The sequence below is a fragment of the Pan troglodytes genome, chromosome 9 (genome assembly GCF_028858775.2).
Source record: "Pan troglodytes isolate AG18354 chromosome 9, NHGRI_mPanTro3-v2.0_pri, whole genome shotgun sequence".
NCBI lineage: Eukaryota > Metazoa > Chordata > Mammalia > Primates > Hominidae > Pan > Pan troglodytes.
Window position 1 is genome coordinate 112,611,290 of NC_072407.2, and position 18,033 is coordinate 112,629,322.

Genomic DNA, 18,033 nt, shown 5'->3' on the forward strand with positions numbered 1-18,033 from the left:
ATGGTGGTCAAAATTTTTGCAAAGTGGCAGGATTTAATAGTAATAATAATAATAATCTCAAATATCTATGTTCTATCTCAGGGGTTTTGGATTTATGTCAAAAAATAACTTAGATCATTCACACTTTTAAATATTCCCAATGGGTATAAGAAGTACTTAAAATAATCTTTCATAATTGGAACCTCTTAAATAACAGCATTTAAATCAATTGATAGAATTTTTTTCACTTCACGAAAACATTAAAGTGGACATTAAAGTTATCTCAAAAGCAGTGTATGGGAAAAAGTGGTATAACCTTATGTGAGAAAGGGACAATCAAAATAAAAAGTCAGCTACAGAAGCAGACAATGGGTACACATTTTGCCAATATATCTAAAAACAGCAATATTCTAGTGGAAAAGAAACTGTCTTTATATAAAATATTTTTAGCAAAACATAGGTTCCATAAAAACAACTTACATGCTAACAGTATACAGAACAGTAAATAACCTCAGGTAAAAAAACAAAGGTCCTCTATTCTAGTTATCATTGTAACTGCTAAGGGGAAAAATATCCAAAAAAGGTGAAGGAAAATACATTCTTCCCTAAGAGCTGAATGCATGCTACAAGTAAATAGTCTTTAAGATCTTAAAGTTTAGAAAATTGGTTATTATAAAAAATTTTTGTTGTCTATTTATCTACCTCCAGGCTGAGGTATACACCTAATGAGTACTGTGTGCTAAAAAATATAGAAAGAGGCAGCCGTTGGAAGTAAGGCCTAGATTCAAACCCCAGCCCTGCCATTTCTTAGTATATAACAAACCTTCCTGAGCCTCAGTGTTCAATATCTGAAACAACTCTTATCTTAGGGGATTGTTAGGATAATTAAACGAAATCTTTGTGATTCTCCTATTATAATATCTAGCATAAAGAACTCATCCAGTAATTTTTAATTAAGGGAATAACTGTTTTTTGAAAATAATGACTTGTTCCTCTATTAATAGTTTCCCAACTTAGAGCTTCAAGTGGACCTAGTGCAAAGATGTGGCTGGAGAAACTTTTTCGTTCTCTTTATTCCTATAATACCATATCCACTCCAAAACTATATCTGTAGGCATTCCTTCATTCTGAAAGTTCTTATCTTTATGCTTGTCTTTAATTTAAAAAATGTATAAAAACAGTTCACTAAGCATTCTACACCGTTTCTTATAAATGAGTATTTAGTTGGAGCCTTTTACTCATCCACGTGGAGAGGAACTCAAGCCTCTGGCCACAAGCCACTGAGTAACTAAGGCTAACAGCATCCACTTGAGTGAGCTTGGAAGTAGTTTCTCCAGCTCCAGGTGAGCTTTGAGATAACTTTAACCCAAGCCAACAAGCTTGAGGGCCCTCGTGAAGGCTTGTAAGCCAGAAGCATCCAGTGAAACACTCTCAGACTCCTGACTCAGAGAAACTGCATGAGATATTTATAATTTTAAACTGTAATGTTTTTGGGTAATTTGTTAAATGGCAATAGATAATCAATATAGCCTACACAGGTCCTTATAACCTAACCCTTGTCTACTTCTCTAATCTTAATTCATCTTACTCTCCTTGGCTTGTTATGCTTCAGTTACACAGGCCTTCTTTTAACTCCTCCAAGGGCTAAGCTTTCCCCAACTACCTTTGCACCTGCTGTTCCCTCTCCCTGGAATGCTCATCCTCCCAATATCTGAATGGCTGATTGCTTTTCATCCTTCACTGAATTTTTCCCCTGACTACACCTACCTAACATATAGGCCATCTTTTACTTCACCCAGCACCCTATTTTCTTCATAGTACTAATCACAATTTGTCATTCTCCCTCACCCCATGCATAAGACTGTAAGCTCCCACATTAGAATATAAGCTCCCAAAGAGCAGGGACCGTACCCATCACATTCTTCACTGAATTTCCTACATTTATTCAGGACATGGCACAGAACAGGACCTAAATAAACACTTGTTGAAAAAATGAACAATCGATTTTTTTTTGCAATAAAGGGCATAAAATCACTTTAGATATTACCTATAGTAACAAAGGCAAGACACTCTTACAGTAAGCATTGAGTAGAAAGGGTATCTTTGTTAGTAAAAGTGCAATTTTATAATGATAATCAGGAGTATATAATATACATACTTGATTTTGGCCACAACAAACAGATCATTGAATAGGAAAAGATGCCGCTCCTGCCTCTGGAGGCCTCTTTTGAGTTCTGCCCGGCCATCAATCAGCAGAGTCCTACTGGAGCACACAAATGATGACAGAAATGTGCATGTGTCAACACTAGCAGAAGGACTGTCCCTGTAACAGATCAAATGCCACAGATCAGTCAAACGATCATCTTATAGTTGGCCAAGAACTACAAAACTCTGTAATTTTTTTTAATACAATGGTATAGCATCCTAACTGGTCATGAGTCTATTCACCACACAGTAGTCTTTAATATTTCATTATGAAAATTTTGAAACAAAGAAAAGTTGAAATAGTTTTATAATAAACACATGTATATGTATCTCAATATAGATTCTACCATTAGTATTTTACTATACTTGCTTTATCAAATACCTATCCAACCATCCACTGAATAATTCATTTTATTTTTGGCATTTCAGGGTAAACTACATACAGGCAGTACATATCCCCCTGAATGCTTCAGCATACATATCATTAACTAGAGTTCAATTATTTATTTTGAATTTTTCTTTTGATATAAAATTTACATACAACAAAATGTACAAATCTTAGGTGTATATCCACTGACTTTTGACAAATGTACTTATCTGTGTAATCTAAGCCTCTAACAAGATTTAGAAAGTGATCATCACTCCAAATAATTCCCTCTTGCCCCTTCTCAGCTATTATATAAATTAACCAAATATAGTCTCTATGGATTGGCTCCTGAGTTGTTTATTTCTTCACTGCAGGCTGAGACCTGTCAGTTCAAAACCTCACTAGTATCAAACTTAAATTTTTATATATCGAAGTATTTTAAAAATAGCCCAATCAGATTTTTAGCCAGTAACAGCCTTCCTGCTTTGCATACTCCATCAAACTACACCCAGCACCTGCTGGCCACTGAAAAGAAAGTGTCTGTGGTTATGAGACCCCCAAGTTGCTCATGCCCTTTAGAGCTCTCTGACCTAGCCATTCCTCACTACTGAGGAATGGACATCTACTCTCCAGAAATATCTGCTCTGATTCTTTTCTCCCCTGCCCTCCTTCCCTTCTGGATGGTGGCCCCTTGCCATAAGCCTCTGGACAGTCTCATACTGTGAGGGATTTACTCTCTCATGCAATCCTGTACAGTATGTTAAATCTTTGATCAGATCCCAAATACCTCAAACTCCTTATACCAGTCAATCCTGACTTGATCACCCCAGAGGTAACCACTATTCTGATTTTTCTTTTTCCCAAGAAAGACTGCCTGTTCTAGAATTTTATACAAATTGAACCACAGTATCTGTTCTTTTGTGTAAGATATTACTTCCTCATCATGTTTTTGGAATTCATTCATGTTATTACATTTATCAGTAATTCATTCCTTTATCTTACTTAGGTATTCAATGTATAAATATGCCAGAGTTTATTCTTCTATTGTTGTATACTTGGGCTGTTTCCAGTTTTTAGCTATCATGAATAAAATGGCTATTAAACATTGGTACTAGTCTTTTTGTATCTATGTTTTCATTTCTCTTGGGTAAATACCTCAGAGTGGAATTGTTAGGTCACAGAGTAGGTATATGTTTAATTTTAGAAAAACTACCAGTTAGTTTTCCATAACGATGGTACCATTTTACATTCCCAGCAACAATGTAAAAGAGTTCCAGTTGCTCCATGACCTTGCTAACATTTGGTGTTATCAATCTTTTGAATTTTGGCCAGTTTAGTGGATGTACAGTAGCCTTTAATTAGGATTTTTTTCTTATTTTGAGAAGGAGTCTTGCTCTGTCACCCAGGCTGAAGTGCAGTGGCACGATCTCGGGTCACTGAAACCTCTGCCTCCTGGGTTCAAGCAATTCTCCTGCCTCAGCCTCCTGAGTAGCTGGGATTACAGGCATGCACCACCACGCCCAACTAATTTTTGTATTTTTAGTAGAGATGGGGTTTTGCCATGTTGGCCATGCTGGTCTCGAACTCATGACCTCAGATGATCTGCCTGCCTTGGCCTCCCAAAGTGCGAGGATTACAGGTTGAGTCACCATGCCCAGCCTTTAATTAGGATTTTAATTTGCATTTCTCTGCTAATTTCTTTCACGTTCTTACTGGCCATTTGCATTATCTTCATTGGTGAACTGTCTTCAAATCTTTTGCTCATTTAAAACAATTTGGGTTATGTGTTATTATACGCATATTGAGTTGTAGGAACTTTTTCATCTATCCTAGATTCCAGTCCTTTGGCAGGTTATGTGTTTTGGAAAATATTTTCTCCTAGTCTGTTGCTTGCCTGTAAACTTTCTTAACCATGTTTCTGACAAAAAGTTTTAAATTTTCACGAAGTTTATCAAATTTTTTCATATGGTGTTTACTTTCTGTGACCTTTCTAGGAAACTTCCACCTATCCCCTACTCATCAAGATATTCTCCAATGCATTCTATTAAAATATGTATGATTTTCAGTTTTTACATTTAAGTCTATGATCCATCCCAAATTAATTTTGCTTAATAAGGTAGAGGGCCAGGTTCATTTTTTTTCTATATGAATACTTCATTATCCTAGCACCATTTACACCAAAGACTTTGTGCTTACTTATATGTAAAGTAAGTTAGTTGGACTAGGACTATAAGATCTTTAAATTCCCTTCCTCAATGGATTGCTTTGGTACCTTCCTAAATTCACGACTATAAAGCATAGGTCTATTTCCAGGCTCTCTATTCTGTTGCACTGATTTATTGATTCTTATGCTATAACCACACTGTCTTACTGTTCTATGTTTATAGTAAATCACAAAGTTACGTAGTGTTAAGTCCATCAACTTTTTCTTTCTTGAGACTGTTTTAGATAATCTAGGTCTTTTGCATTTCTATATGTTTTTTGACTCACCATTTTTTCACTTTATGATGGTGTGAAACTGATAGGCATTCAGTAGAAACTGTACTTCAGATTTTGAATTTTACTCTTTTCCTGTGCTAGCTTAGGTGTATTAAATGCATTTTCTACTCATAATATTCTCAACATATGATAGATTTATTCTGACATAACCCGTTGTAAGTCGAGGAGCATCTGCACATTTTAGAGATTAACAAAGATGAAGAAAAAAGGAGGGAAAGCCTATTGTGGCTGGGGAAGAAGAGATGACCTCAGTTTCAAATGTACTGAGTCTGAAATTATCAGTGGGCTAGGTGGTATGGCAAGATCAGGTAGGCATGCAGCACTTGGAAGAGATGTCAGAAGCAGAGATGTCATTCAAAGACAGGTGCATAAATAACTCTTTGTAATGGCTAGAACTGCCAAGGGAAGGAGCACAAAATAAGAAAAAAGGCAGAAACATATCCCTGAGAAAAGATGTAAGTTGAAGAGATGAAGGGAAGAGAACCTATGAACAAAGATGGAGACTGGTGAATGAAGTAGCAGAAAAAGAAAAAGTAGTGGTGGTCAGGAGTGCTGAAACTGACAGAAGGGATAACAAGCTGAGGTCTCAAAAGGTGTCTTGGGGTAAAAAGTCATCAGTTGGTCATTAAGACCTTTGAGAAAACAGTTCCAGGAGAATGGCGTAGGCAGAACTCAAATGTCTGGAATTTGAGGAGTAAAAGGATGAGAAGTGAGGAACTAAAGGCAAAACTCTTGTTGTTTTTTTAGCAGCTGAACACTAGAAGGTGACTTTAAGGATTCTAAAGTGGGTACAGCTGGTGAGGAAGGACAGGTAAGTGAGAAACAATCAGCCCTGAAGGTAGGTATTACTATCCCTCATTTTACAGATTTGAAGCTATTTAGGGTAGCCAAAATATACTGCTACTAAGGTGATTTACAAGTATGGTTTCATGTACTTTAAAAAATTCTATGTAGTCTTTCAAATGGACAAACACTGCATTGACTCAGCTTCCTCCTCCAGCCATGGTGATTGAGTTCAGTGGTTTAGGATTTAATGACTTGGGTGGAGTGCTAATCCAAGCCTTTTTGCTAAGTAATGTGATATGGCAAGTTATCTGGTTGGCTTAGTTTCCTATATGTAAAGTAAGTTAGTTGGACTAGGACTAGAAGATCTTTAAATATCATTTATAATTTATATATGGGACTAACTAAACATGTATCCAAAAGGTGGAATTAAGATTACTGATGAGAGGGAAATGGATAATGGATATGATTGGCTATGTCTGTGAGAACACTCCAATCCTAACATATAGTTTATAAATGTGTAGTTAAGCATATTTGAGAGTCACTTCAGGGAAACAATCCAGAGCTGAACTAAATTAAAAGCCATGCAAAAGTCATAATAATGACAATGAGAACAGTTTTTTTTAAAATTAGTCTAATTAAATGAGGAGCTCAAAGAACAAGTATTTCTCAGGGTCTCCATCAACGCATAAGGTGTAAGAGGCCATGACTTGTCACCTCAATTATCAGGTCCACCTGGCAGCTATAAAAAATCAGAATTATGGCTTATCTATGTTTCTTGGGTTTGAATAGCATGGGTCACAGTGTCTGATCTCCCCTGGGTATACTAAAAGTATGAGGACCATACCCTATCCTAATAGCTCTGAATTAATCCCCAGTGGTCAGCCATCCCTTTCTCTATTACATTCTCATTGTGTGGACTCCTGATCAGCATCATCATCATCAACTGGGAACATGTTTTAAAAATGCAAATTCTCAGGCCTTCCTCAGGTTTATTGAATCAGAAACTCTGGAGGGTTGGCTCAGCATCCTGCAGTTTAACAAGCCAGTCAGGTGATTCTAACGCACATTGAAGTTTGATTCTAACGCACATTAGATCAACTCTCTTCATAAGTCTACAACGCATTCTAGCTCTAACATTGTAAAATTCTACAATAGTGTATTCCAAGTAAGTATAAGTAGTTTATAGTTCTACTTCAGCTAAGTTGAACTTTTGAGAGTTATTCCATCATTTCCTGTGATTTCTCAGCTATAGCTACCCCTTTCAAGAAGCGAAGTCTATTATGCTCACTAATTGCTAATTAACCACATACTATGTATAACTTAAATACATATAGGTGAATGATAAGGCAAGTAAATAAATCAAAGCCCTGTGAAAGAAAAGGGAAAAGGAGTTTCTATGCTTGATATTATAGTTGGAATTAAGCAGAGAACAAAGAAAAGGCCTACATACATCATCACAGAAAAAAAAATCCTTTCTCAAGTTCTTCTGGGGGAGTTGAAGAAGGTATAATAGAATCTTTTAGTATGTAGTGATTTTCAAATGTATAGAAAACAAAAATAAAGCTTTCACTTGTTGAAACTGAGCAAGGACAAGGCTACTAAGCAATGAATGGGGGAAAGAATGGCTAAAATAATATTTTGCTGAGCTTTAATTTTTTAATTACATAACAGGAAAACTTTGCAAGAGGAAAAATCATCTTTTGCATTTTGGTTTAGGTATCCAACAAATAATTGCTTCTTGATTATAAGAAGAAGCCATCAGATTGCAGTATGGCTTAATCTAGGGACCTTAAAACTATTACTCAAAGGGTCTGATGATAGTTTAAGTTTTGTGGGCCATACCATTTCTGTCAAAACTATTCAACTCTGCCCTTGTATTGCAAAATCAATCATATACATAAATGAACAGGTGTGGCTGTGTTCTAAGAAAACTTTACAAAAATAGGCAACCTGTCTGGGTCATGGTTTGAGGATCTCTGGTTTAAACAATACTTCCAAAACATTTAAATGTTTATAAATAAAGGCTAATCTGAAGTAACTGGAAAATTATTATTATTATTTTGCTTGGGGTTGGCCTAGGCCAAAGATTAATTAGGCTATTTTTAAAAATAGTTTACATTTTAAAGCAATTCCAAAGGATTTTCATACACAATAACTCATTTTCCTCCTTGTGATATTACTTTCAAATAAGTGGACTGGTGCTGGTGTCAGGGAGAATTCACAATAAAATTAAATGATTTTCTTTTTCTGTGTGCATCTATCAGGCTGTCATTTTAAAAACCTATATGTAAGTGTGGCGAGAGATGCCTGAAGACTTTAGTAAAAAATTCATGCCGTACACTAAAATAAAAGTAAACATCTCAGCACTCACATAATTTAAATGGAAAAAATTTTCATGGAAGGAAACAAAAACACAACTTTTGTGTTTTTTAATACAATATTAAAGTCTCCCATTTAAAAATGTGTTTCTCAATTTTATGACTCTGAAGTGTTTATTTTTATTCTGAGTGAAGTGTAGATGTGTTTATTTTACTCTTTTAGAGTATGGAAATGGGGAAAGGGTAAGACTATAACCTTCTATTTAGCCTTTTAATATAGCCTGATTAGGACTTACAAGTTATAATTAACAGAACTCTAAAATAATCTAACAAATCCAAGCAGAGTCTAGGAATTCACCTGTTGCTTGCTTTTTATGTATTAACATTCCATTTTCAAATGGGTTTGTGAAACCATTTCTGAAAAGCAAAAACAAGTTTTAGAAACGTAAAAACTAGAAAACAGCTTTCACAAAACCTGGCCACAGTAATATATCAGTATTTATAACCAAAGTTCATTCTAAAAATGAGTCCACTTTCAGGTACAGTTTTAGAGACAGTGTTGCTTAATCATAAATTACAAAGAAAATAAAATTCAGAATACTTGGAATTGTCTATGTTTATTAGTAATCAATTAGAGATTACGATAACAAGTACTAGATAGGATCTGGATAACCTTAAAGCCTGGTAAAATAATTAGCACATGGTCACTGACCGGTAACTGTTGAATAACTACATAAAATTTACCTTCCAAAAATGTACCCATTTCTCAAAGCCCATTCCAAATATCAGTTCTTCCATGAAAACTTTTTATCAACTGGATCCTTGCTTGGCATCTCTTATATGACATCTAGCACCTATGTTCTGCTTTATATATCGTAAATATTCTCATTCAACATTTATTGTGCATACAATTACCATATAATAAATTATTTGTAATAGTGATAAGGGCTGTCTTTGCTGGGTACCTGCCATGTGCCAGGCATAGGAGCTAGATTGGGTCCTTGGCCTCCAGGAGTTATCAATCTGATAGGCAAGTCAGACAAGTAACATGATGATAAACAAGTGATGTAAGTACAATAAAAGAAATGCAGAGTGCAGGAGCACAAAAAAGCAAAAAGAGGAGACCCTATCTGAGACTGCATTGGCTAGGAAAATTCCTTGGAGGAACCAAAGTCTAAAGGATGAACAGAGAGACCAATGAAGGCTGAAGGGCACTTTAAGAAGGAACAGCGTGTCAAATATGCACCTTGTGCTTCAGTAACTGGAAAATTCAGAAAGGCAGGAGTTATAAAGGCTTGAGAAAGATTAGCAGCAGATGAGAAAGGGGTACAGTCATTGGTGTTTCTCCTATCATGTAAGGGGCTTAGATTTTATTTGGAAGCACTACAGAATTTTGAGCAGGACATTGCATTTTGTAATACAGGTTGAGCATACCTAATCTGAAAATCCAAAATACAAAATGCTCCAGAATCCTAAAATTTTTGAGCACCACTATGACACCATAAGTACAAATTCCATACTTGGCCTCAAGTATACAAATTTTGTTTCATGAACAAAATTATAAAAATTGCATTCAGGCTATGTATATAAAGTGTATATGAAATATAAATAAATTGTGTATTTATGCTTCAGTCCCATCACCAAGATATCTCATTATCTACAAGCAAATATTCAAAAATTAAAAAAACTGAAATTCAAAAATTAAAAAATGAAATTCAAAATACTTCTGGTCCCTAGCATTTTGTAACAGGGATACTCAACCTGTACATTGAAGAATACACAGGAAGGCAACTTAGAGTGAGTGAGACCATTAGGAAGTTACGGCAGTAGTCTTAGGTAAGAGATGTTGCACACCCAAGTTGGCAGTGAGAAAGGGATAGGAAAGACAACAGAAAACATAAATGATAGAGATTGTTAAAATTAATACATTGATTTACTGGGGGTGGGGTGGGGTGAGCTGGAGATGAAATTGACCAAGAAAAAGAAAATGTGGCACATATACACCATGGAATACTATGCAGCCATAAAAAATGATGAGTTCATGTCCTTTGTAGGGACATGGAGGAAGCTGGAAACCATCATTCTCATCAAACTATCGCAAGGACAAAAAACCAAACACCGCATGTTCTCACTCATAGGTGGGAATTGAACAATGAGAACACATGGACACAGGACGGGGAACATCACACACCGGGGACTGTTGCAGGGTGGGGGGAGTGGGGAGGGATAGCATTAGGAGATATACCTAATGTTAAATGACAAGTTAATGGGTGCAGCACACCAACATGGCACATGTATACATATGTAACTAACCTGCACGTTGTGCACATGTACCCTAAAACTTAGGGCATAATAATAATAAAAAAAGAAAAAGAATATAACCTTACTGTCCAGGTTTTATTTCCTTATTTTTAATTTTTCATCCAACAAATAACTGAGCATCTATATGTACTGTCTAGACACTGTGCTATATTAACATACGGAGTAAATAAGTTTGATTTTTTTCTCTACTCTTGTGGAACTAGTTTAGCTGCTTGGCTCAGTTTCTAGTAGAGGTTGGAAACCGCAGCCCACACTCATATTTTATTCGATACCCCCCCACAGGAGTTTTAAAAAACATTTGATTTTGAATGTCCAGTTAGCCACATTCCCTCTCTGTTACTTCTTTACTCTGTCTACTGAACCTCCGAGTTCTCTGAAAGCATTAAGTCTATGGTTCTTGTCCCTCTCTGTTACTTCTTTACTCTGTCTACTGAACCTCCGAGTTCTCTGAAAGCATTAAGTCTATGGTTCTTGAGCTAGTGTGCTTTTTTTTTTAAAACAAAAACAAAGAACTAGTACAAAAAACACATGTAAAATATCCCATTGTTACCATTTAAAAATGCATAATTCAGTGGCATTTAGTACATTGACAGTGTTGTAAAACCATTATCACTACTTAGTTCCTGAATATTACCCCTAAAGAAAAACCGTATAGGTTTTTCTATAAGCAGTCTATAAGCTTTTCTATAAGCAGTCATTCCCCATTCCCCCTAGTCCCTGGCAACTACTACCATCTTTCTGTCTCTATGGAGTTGCCTATTTTGGGTATTTCACATCATGTAATATCTATCCTTTCATGTATGGTTTCTTCCCATTAGCATAAGGTATTCAAGATCTGTTCATGTTGTAGCATGTATTAGCACTTCATTCCCTTTTGCTGCTGAATAATATTCTGGTGAACGGCTATAGCACATTTGTTTATCCATTCATTAACTGATGGACATTTGGGTTGTTTCCACCTTTTAGCTATTGTGAATAGTGCTAAGAATTCATGTACATACTGTTTTTGAATATCTGTTTCCAATTCTTTTGAGTACATACCCAGGAGTGGAATTGCTAGATCATATGGTAATTCTATGTTTAACTTATTGAGGAACTGCCAAACTGTTTCCCACCATGGTTACACCAGTTTACATTCCCACCAGCAATGCATAAGGATCCTAGTGCTACTTTAGACTTCTCCCCTTTTGCTTCCCACATAAAGTCATTTCTTATGTTTTGAGAATATTCTAATTAAAAATAAAATTTTTTAACTCTGGATCCTCATAACCTATAGTTTATAATGAACTCCTAACTGGATTCTCTAATTTTTGCCTCTCTCTTTTCTCCAATCTATACTACTCACCTCTCTCAAATTAATCTTCCGGATGCATAGTACCAACGATCATAGCATAGACACTGTCTAAAGGGTAAGCCCAGATCATTAGCTTATCAAGTTCTAGCATCTGTTTTACCCTACCTGGTTCTGACATGTAGGTTAGAACTTTCTATATTGCCTGTGTAACTCTGCAGAGTGTTAGGGAATAAATCAGTCCAGATATCATTTGGAACAAAAAGACTACTGAAATGAAGCTACAAAAACCACTCTCAACATCAAAACTCTATCTTATTCAGCAATGCAATCCTATTATTTATTTATGACTATATTGAACATCTAGAATTAAAAGTATATTATATGGGAATCTAATCTATGGCAATTATCTGTCTTAATGAGATAAAACATGAGAAAGTACTATTACATTCTATCATCTTGATAAAATCACATTGAAATTACCAAAGAAAATAACATATAGTGATTATAACAATGTGATTGTATGTAATATGTACTGTAACTTCAATGATTACATAATAAATCAGGGGGAGGGGGAGGGATAGCATTAGGAGATATACCTAATGTATATGACGAGTTAATGGGTGCAGCGCACCAACATGGCACATGTATACATATGTAACAAACCTGCACGTTGTGCACATGTACCCTAGAACTTAAAGTATAATGAAAAAAATAAATAATAAATCATGTAGCTCATAGTCTGAATTATGACTTGTATTATGAGAACACAGCCTAGTGATAATAGTAATACCAGCATCAAAATGAATGAAGACAGGATAAGGGCTTGGTAAGATAGGTGGACAAATCGTTAGATAAACAGAGTGAGCAAGGGCTTAAAAGCAAGAAATATATAAAGGAGCACTTTTAAATTATCAAGATGCTGATGGGAGCATATGCCATACAATGAGATCAATACATCAACAATGATACTAATATTTAAAGACCAAGGAAAACATAAACGTTAAGTAAGTAAAGACAGAATAGAAAGATGGAAGGAGAGAGTGAAGGTCAGAGAAGGACACTAATACACAGAGTCACACTAATAGAGTGCGATCCATACACAAAGTTATTATTTCCAAAGAAGAGAGTAACTACATAATTTCCTCATAACCTTGACACAGAAGTTGTTTAACAACATCTATTAGGAATTCACTTAGTACAAGGCACTTGATAAAACATTATCAAGAAGGAAAGGAACAAGATTTTATGAGCATTGTCTCTAAAGACTTTAAAAGGAAACAATATATGAATTATATATAGTGATGCAAGACAACTAATCAGGAAAAATGAGAGTATTTGAACTTCAAGGAGCCTCGTGAAAATGGCATCCCTTTAAGAATAGTTCTGCTTCATTATGTTTTCTTCCCCCCAACCCTCAGAGGCTGTAGTGAGCTATTACCATGCCACCACACTTCAACCTGGGCAATGGAGCAAGACCCTATCTCAAAACAAAAAGCAAAACAAAATGAAACAAAAACAATACAAAACCTTCATTATGAAAGAGTGAGAAGAATCAGTAGAAACAGATCCCAACTAAGGGAGAAACCTCCAAACCAATTTAGCCATCTTTGTGTGTGGCCTGCTGACTTAAAACTACTACCTCTCTTCATTATCCACTAAGTAAAATTCGTTTGGCTACTCATTTTGAATTCAAGCTACTCAAAGAAATTTATATGTGTAATGATTACACTGTATGTGGTTCTGTTAGTTTGTTTACGGATTCAACAATGAACAAGGTCATCAATATGCTTACTGGGAACTCCAACGGTTTGAGTTTTCTTGAGATAATAATTACATAATGGTACACTTAAAGGAACGAAAGAATTAAACCTGATTAAAAATAATTCTATATATAATTTCTGGATCTTCTAAAGTTAAAAAACTAACTGATTTTGCATCCTGAAACTTTACTGAAATTGACCAGTTCTAACAGCCTTTTGGCGAGGCTTTAGGGTTTTCTAGGTAGAGAATCATATCGTCGGTGAAGAGAGATAGTTTGATGTCTTTTTATATTTGGATGCCTTTTATTTCTTTCTCTTGCCTGATTGCTCTGGCTAGCACATCCAGTACTATGTGGAATAAAAGTGGTGAGAGTGGGCATTCTTGTCTTGTTCCGGTTCTCAAAGAGAATGGATCCAGCTTTTGTGCATTCAGTATGATGTTGGCTGTGGGTTTGTCATAGACAGCTCTTATTATTTGAGATATATTCCTTTGATACCGAGCTTGTTGAGGATTCTTGTCAGGAAGGGATGTTGGGTTTTGTTGAAAGCTTTTCCTGTGTTTATTGAGATAGTCACATGGTTTCTGTTTTTAATTGTTTATGTGGTGAATCATGTTTATTGATTTGTGTATGCTGAACCAACCTTGCATCCCAGGAATAAAGTCTACTTGGTTGTGGTGAATTAACTTTTTGATTTGCTGTTGGATTTGGTTTGGTAGTATTTTGTTGAGGATTTTTGTGTCTATGTTCCTCAGGGATATTGGCCTGTAGTTTTCTTTATTCATTGTTGCTTTGCCAAATTTTGATATCAAGATAATGCTGGCTTTGTAGAATGACTTAGGGAGTCCCTCCTCCTCGACTTTTTAGAATAGTTTCAGTAGAACTGGTACAAACTCTTCTTTGTATGTCTGGTAGAATTCGGCTGTGAATCCATCTGGTCCAGGGCTTTTTTTGGTTGGTAGGTTTTTTATTACTGCTTCAATTTCAGAACTCATTGGTCTGCTCAGGGTTTCAGTTTCTTCCTGGTTCAATCTTGAGAGGCTGTGCATTTCCAGGAATTTGTCCATCTCTTCTAGATTTTTTAATTTGTGTGGATAGAGCTGTTCATAATAGTCTCAGGATCTTTTGTATTTCTGTGAGATTGGTTGTAACATCACCTTTGTCATTTCTGACTGTACTTATTTAGATCTTCTTTTTCTTTGTTATTATACCTAGCAGTCTCTCAATCTTGTTTATTCTTTCAAAAAATCAACTTCTGGTTTCACTGGTCTTTTGTATAGATTTTTATGTCTCGATTTCATCCATTTCTGCTCTGACTTTATTTATTTTCTTCTGTTAGCTTTGGGATTGCTTTGTTCTTGTTTTTCTAGTTCCTCTAGATGTGACGTTAGATTGTTAATTTGAGCTCTTCCTTCTTGATGTGGGTGTTTAGTACGATAATCTTTCCTCTTAACACTGCTTCAGCTGCATCCCAAAGACTCTGGTATGCTGTGCCTCTGTTTTCATTAATTTCAAATACTTTTTTTGATTTCTGCCTTAATTTCGTTGTTTAACCAAAAGTCCTTCAGGAGCAACTTGTTTAATTTCAATGTAATTATGTGGTTTTGAGAAATCTTCTTGATACTGATTTCTATTTTTATTGCATTGTGGTCTAAGAGTATGCTTTCTATGATTTTTTTTTTAGTTGATTGAGATTTGCTTTATGGTGAATATGTAGTCAATCTTAGATAATGTTCCATGTGCAGATGAGAAGAATCTTCTGTGGTTGTTGGGTAGAGTATTCTGTGGGTGTCTATTAGGTCTAATGGGTCAAGTGTCAAGTTTAAATTCGGAATTTGTTAGTTTTGTGCCTCGATGATCTAACACTGTCAGTGGGGCCCTGAAGTCTCCCATTATTATTGTATGGCTGTCTAAGTCTTTTCATAGGTCTAAAATAACTTGTTTTATGAATCTGGGTGCTCTAATTTTGGGTGTGTGTAGACTTAAAATAGTTAAGTTTTCATAGTGAATTGAACCCTTTATCATTATAGCATTTCTATACAACAATAATGACCAAGCTGAGAGATAAGTCAAGAATGCCATTCATTTACAACAGCCACAAACAGAACACAACACCTAAGAATACAGTTAACCAAGGAGGTGAGAGATCTCTACAAGGAGAACTACACTTTTGAAAGACATCTAAGATGACGTAAATAAATGGAAAAACATTCCATGCTCATGAATTGGAAGAGTTAATATCATTAAAATGGCCACGCTGCCCAAAGCAATCTGCAGATTCAATGCAATTCCTATCAAACTGCCAATGTCATTTTTCACAAAATTAGAAAGAAACTATTCCAAAATTCAAACGAAACAAAAAAAGACACGAAATAGTCAAAGCAATCCTAAACAATAAGAACAAAGCTGGAGGCATCACATTACCTGACTTCAAACCATACTACAAGATCGCAATAACCAAAACAGCATGGTACTGGTACTAAAACAGACACAGAGACCAATGGAACAGAATAGAGAGCTCAGAAATAAAGCTGCATACCTACAACCATCTGATCTTTGACACAGGCAATAAAAAAACAGGGGAAAGACTCCCTATTCAATAAATGGTGCTGGGACAGCTGGCTATCCATATGTAGAAGAATAAAACTGGATCCGTATCTATCTCCCTATAAAAAAATTAACTCAGGATGGATGAAATACTCAAATGTAGGACTATAAAAATCCTAGAAGAAAACCTAGGAAATACCATTCTCAATATTGGCCTTGACAAGAAATTTATGTTTAAGACCTCAAAAGTAATTACAACAAAAACAAAAACTGACAAGTGGGACCTAATTAACTAAAGAGCTTCTGCATGGCAAGAGAAACAATCAAAGGAGTAAACAGACAATCTACAGGGTGAAGGGAAATATTCACAAACTATGCATCTGACAAAGGTTTACTATCCAGAATCTATAAGAAACAAACAAATCAACAAACAAAATCAAATAACCCCATTAAAAATTTTGTGAGCAAAGGACATGAACAGACACTTCTCTCTCTCTCTCTCTCTCTCTCTCTTTTATTTTTTTGAGACACAGTCTCACTCTATCACCCAGACTGGAGTGCAGTGGTGCAATCATGGCTCACTGCAACCTCTGCCTCCTGGGTTCAAGTGATTCTCATGCTTAGCCTCCCGGGTAGCTGGGATTACAGGCATGAGCCACCACACCCCGCTAATTTTTGTATTTTTAGTAGAGACGGGGTTTCACCATGTTGGCCAGGCTGATCTTCAACTCCTGCATCAAGTCATTTGCCCGCCTCAGTCTCCCAACAGTGCTGGGATTATAGACATAAACCACTGCGCCCAGCCAGACACTTCTCAAAAGAAGACATACAAGTGGCCCACAGACATATTTTTTAAAATGCTCATCATCACTACTTGTCAGAGACATGCAAATCAAAACCACAGTGAGATACTATCTGACAGCACCAGTCAGAATGGCTTTTGTTAAAAAGTCAAAAAGCAACAGATACTGGTGAGGCTACAGAGAAAAGGGAACACTTATACACTGTTGGTGGAAATGTCAACTAATTCAGCTACTGTGGAGAGCAGTTTAGAGATTTCTCAAGAACTAAGAGTTGAACTATCATTCAACTCAGCAATCACATCACTGGGCATATACCCAAAGGAAAAGAAATCATTCTACTGAAAAGACACATATGTACCTGTATGTTCGTTGCAGCACTACTCACAATAGCAAAGACAAAATCAGCCCAGGTGCTCATCAATGGTGGATTGGATAAAGAAAATGTGGTACATATTCACTATGGAATACTATGCAGCCATAAAAAATGAAATTATGTCCTTTGCAGCAATATGGATGCAGCCGGAGGCCATTATCCTAAGTGAACTAACACAGAAACTGAAAACCAAATACTCCACGTTCTTACTTACAAGTGGGAGCTAAACACTGTGTACACATGGACATAGTTATGGTAACAATGGACACTGGGGACTATTAGAAGGGGGAGAGAGGTAGGGGGCCAAGGGCTGAGAAACTACCTATTGGGTACTATGCTCACTACCTGGGTGATGGATTCATTCATACTCCAAACCTTGGCATCATGCCATATACCTTTTTAACAAATCTGCACATGTACCTCCTGATTTAGAAATAAAAGTTGAAAAAAATCACCTAATAACTCCTATTTAGGAAATTTATAAATATTGTATTATACATACAAATTACAAAGTCCTCAAGGCAGTATACTCTAGGCAGTGACTTATCTACTACCTTCTGCTCACTTATGCCAAAATGTCAATATTCAGGTTGATACACAAATGAGCTGATTCAATTAATTGATTCATAACTAAAAGAAAACACCTGGCTTTGAAAGGAAACTTTTAACTACTATCCTGCCAAATATTAATACCTACATAATATATTTCAGGATAAGGAGGAACCACATAATGAATAATTGCTTTAAGACATCTTCTTAAAGCAAACCATAGCAATGATTT

At 35.9% G+C, this 18,033-nt stretch overlaps 1 protein-coding gene across 5 annotated transcripts in view; it reads right to left on the reverse strand.

Annotated features, from left to right (window-relative positions):
• Positions 1-18,033, reverse strand: part of ARHGAP20 (Rho GTPase activating protein 20) — a 134,909-nt gene that overhangs the window by 50,739 nt on the left and 66,137 nt on the right. For all 5 annotated transcript variants that reach the window (XM_063784498.1, XM_063784496.1, XM_009424136.5 and 2 more), the window contains exon 3: positions 2,138-2,302. In XM_063784498.1, coding sequence (XP_063640568.1) covers positions 2,138-2,302 — 165 coding nt within the window. The remainder of the gene's footprint in view (positions 1-2,137; positions 2,303-18,033) is intronic.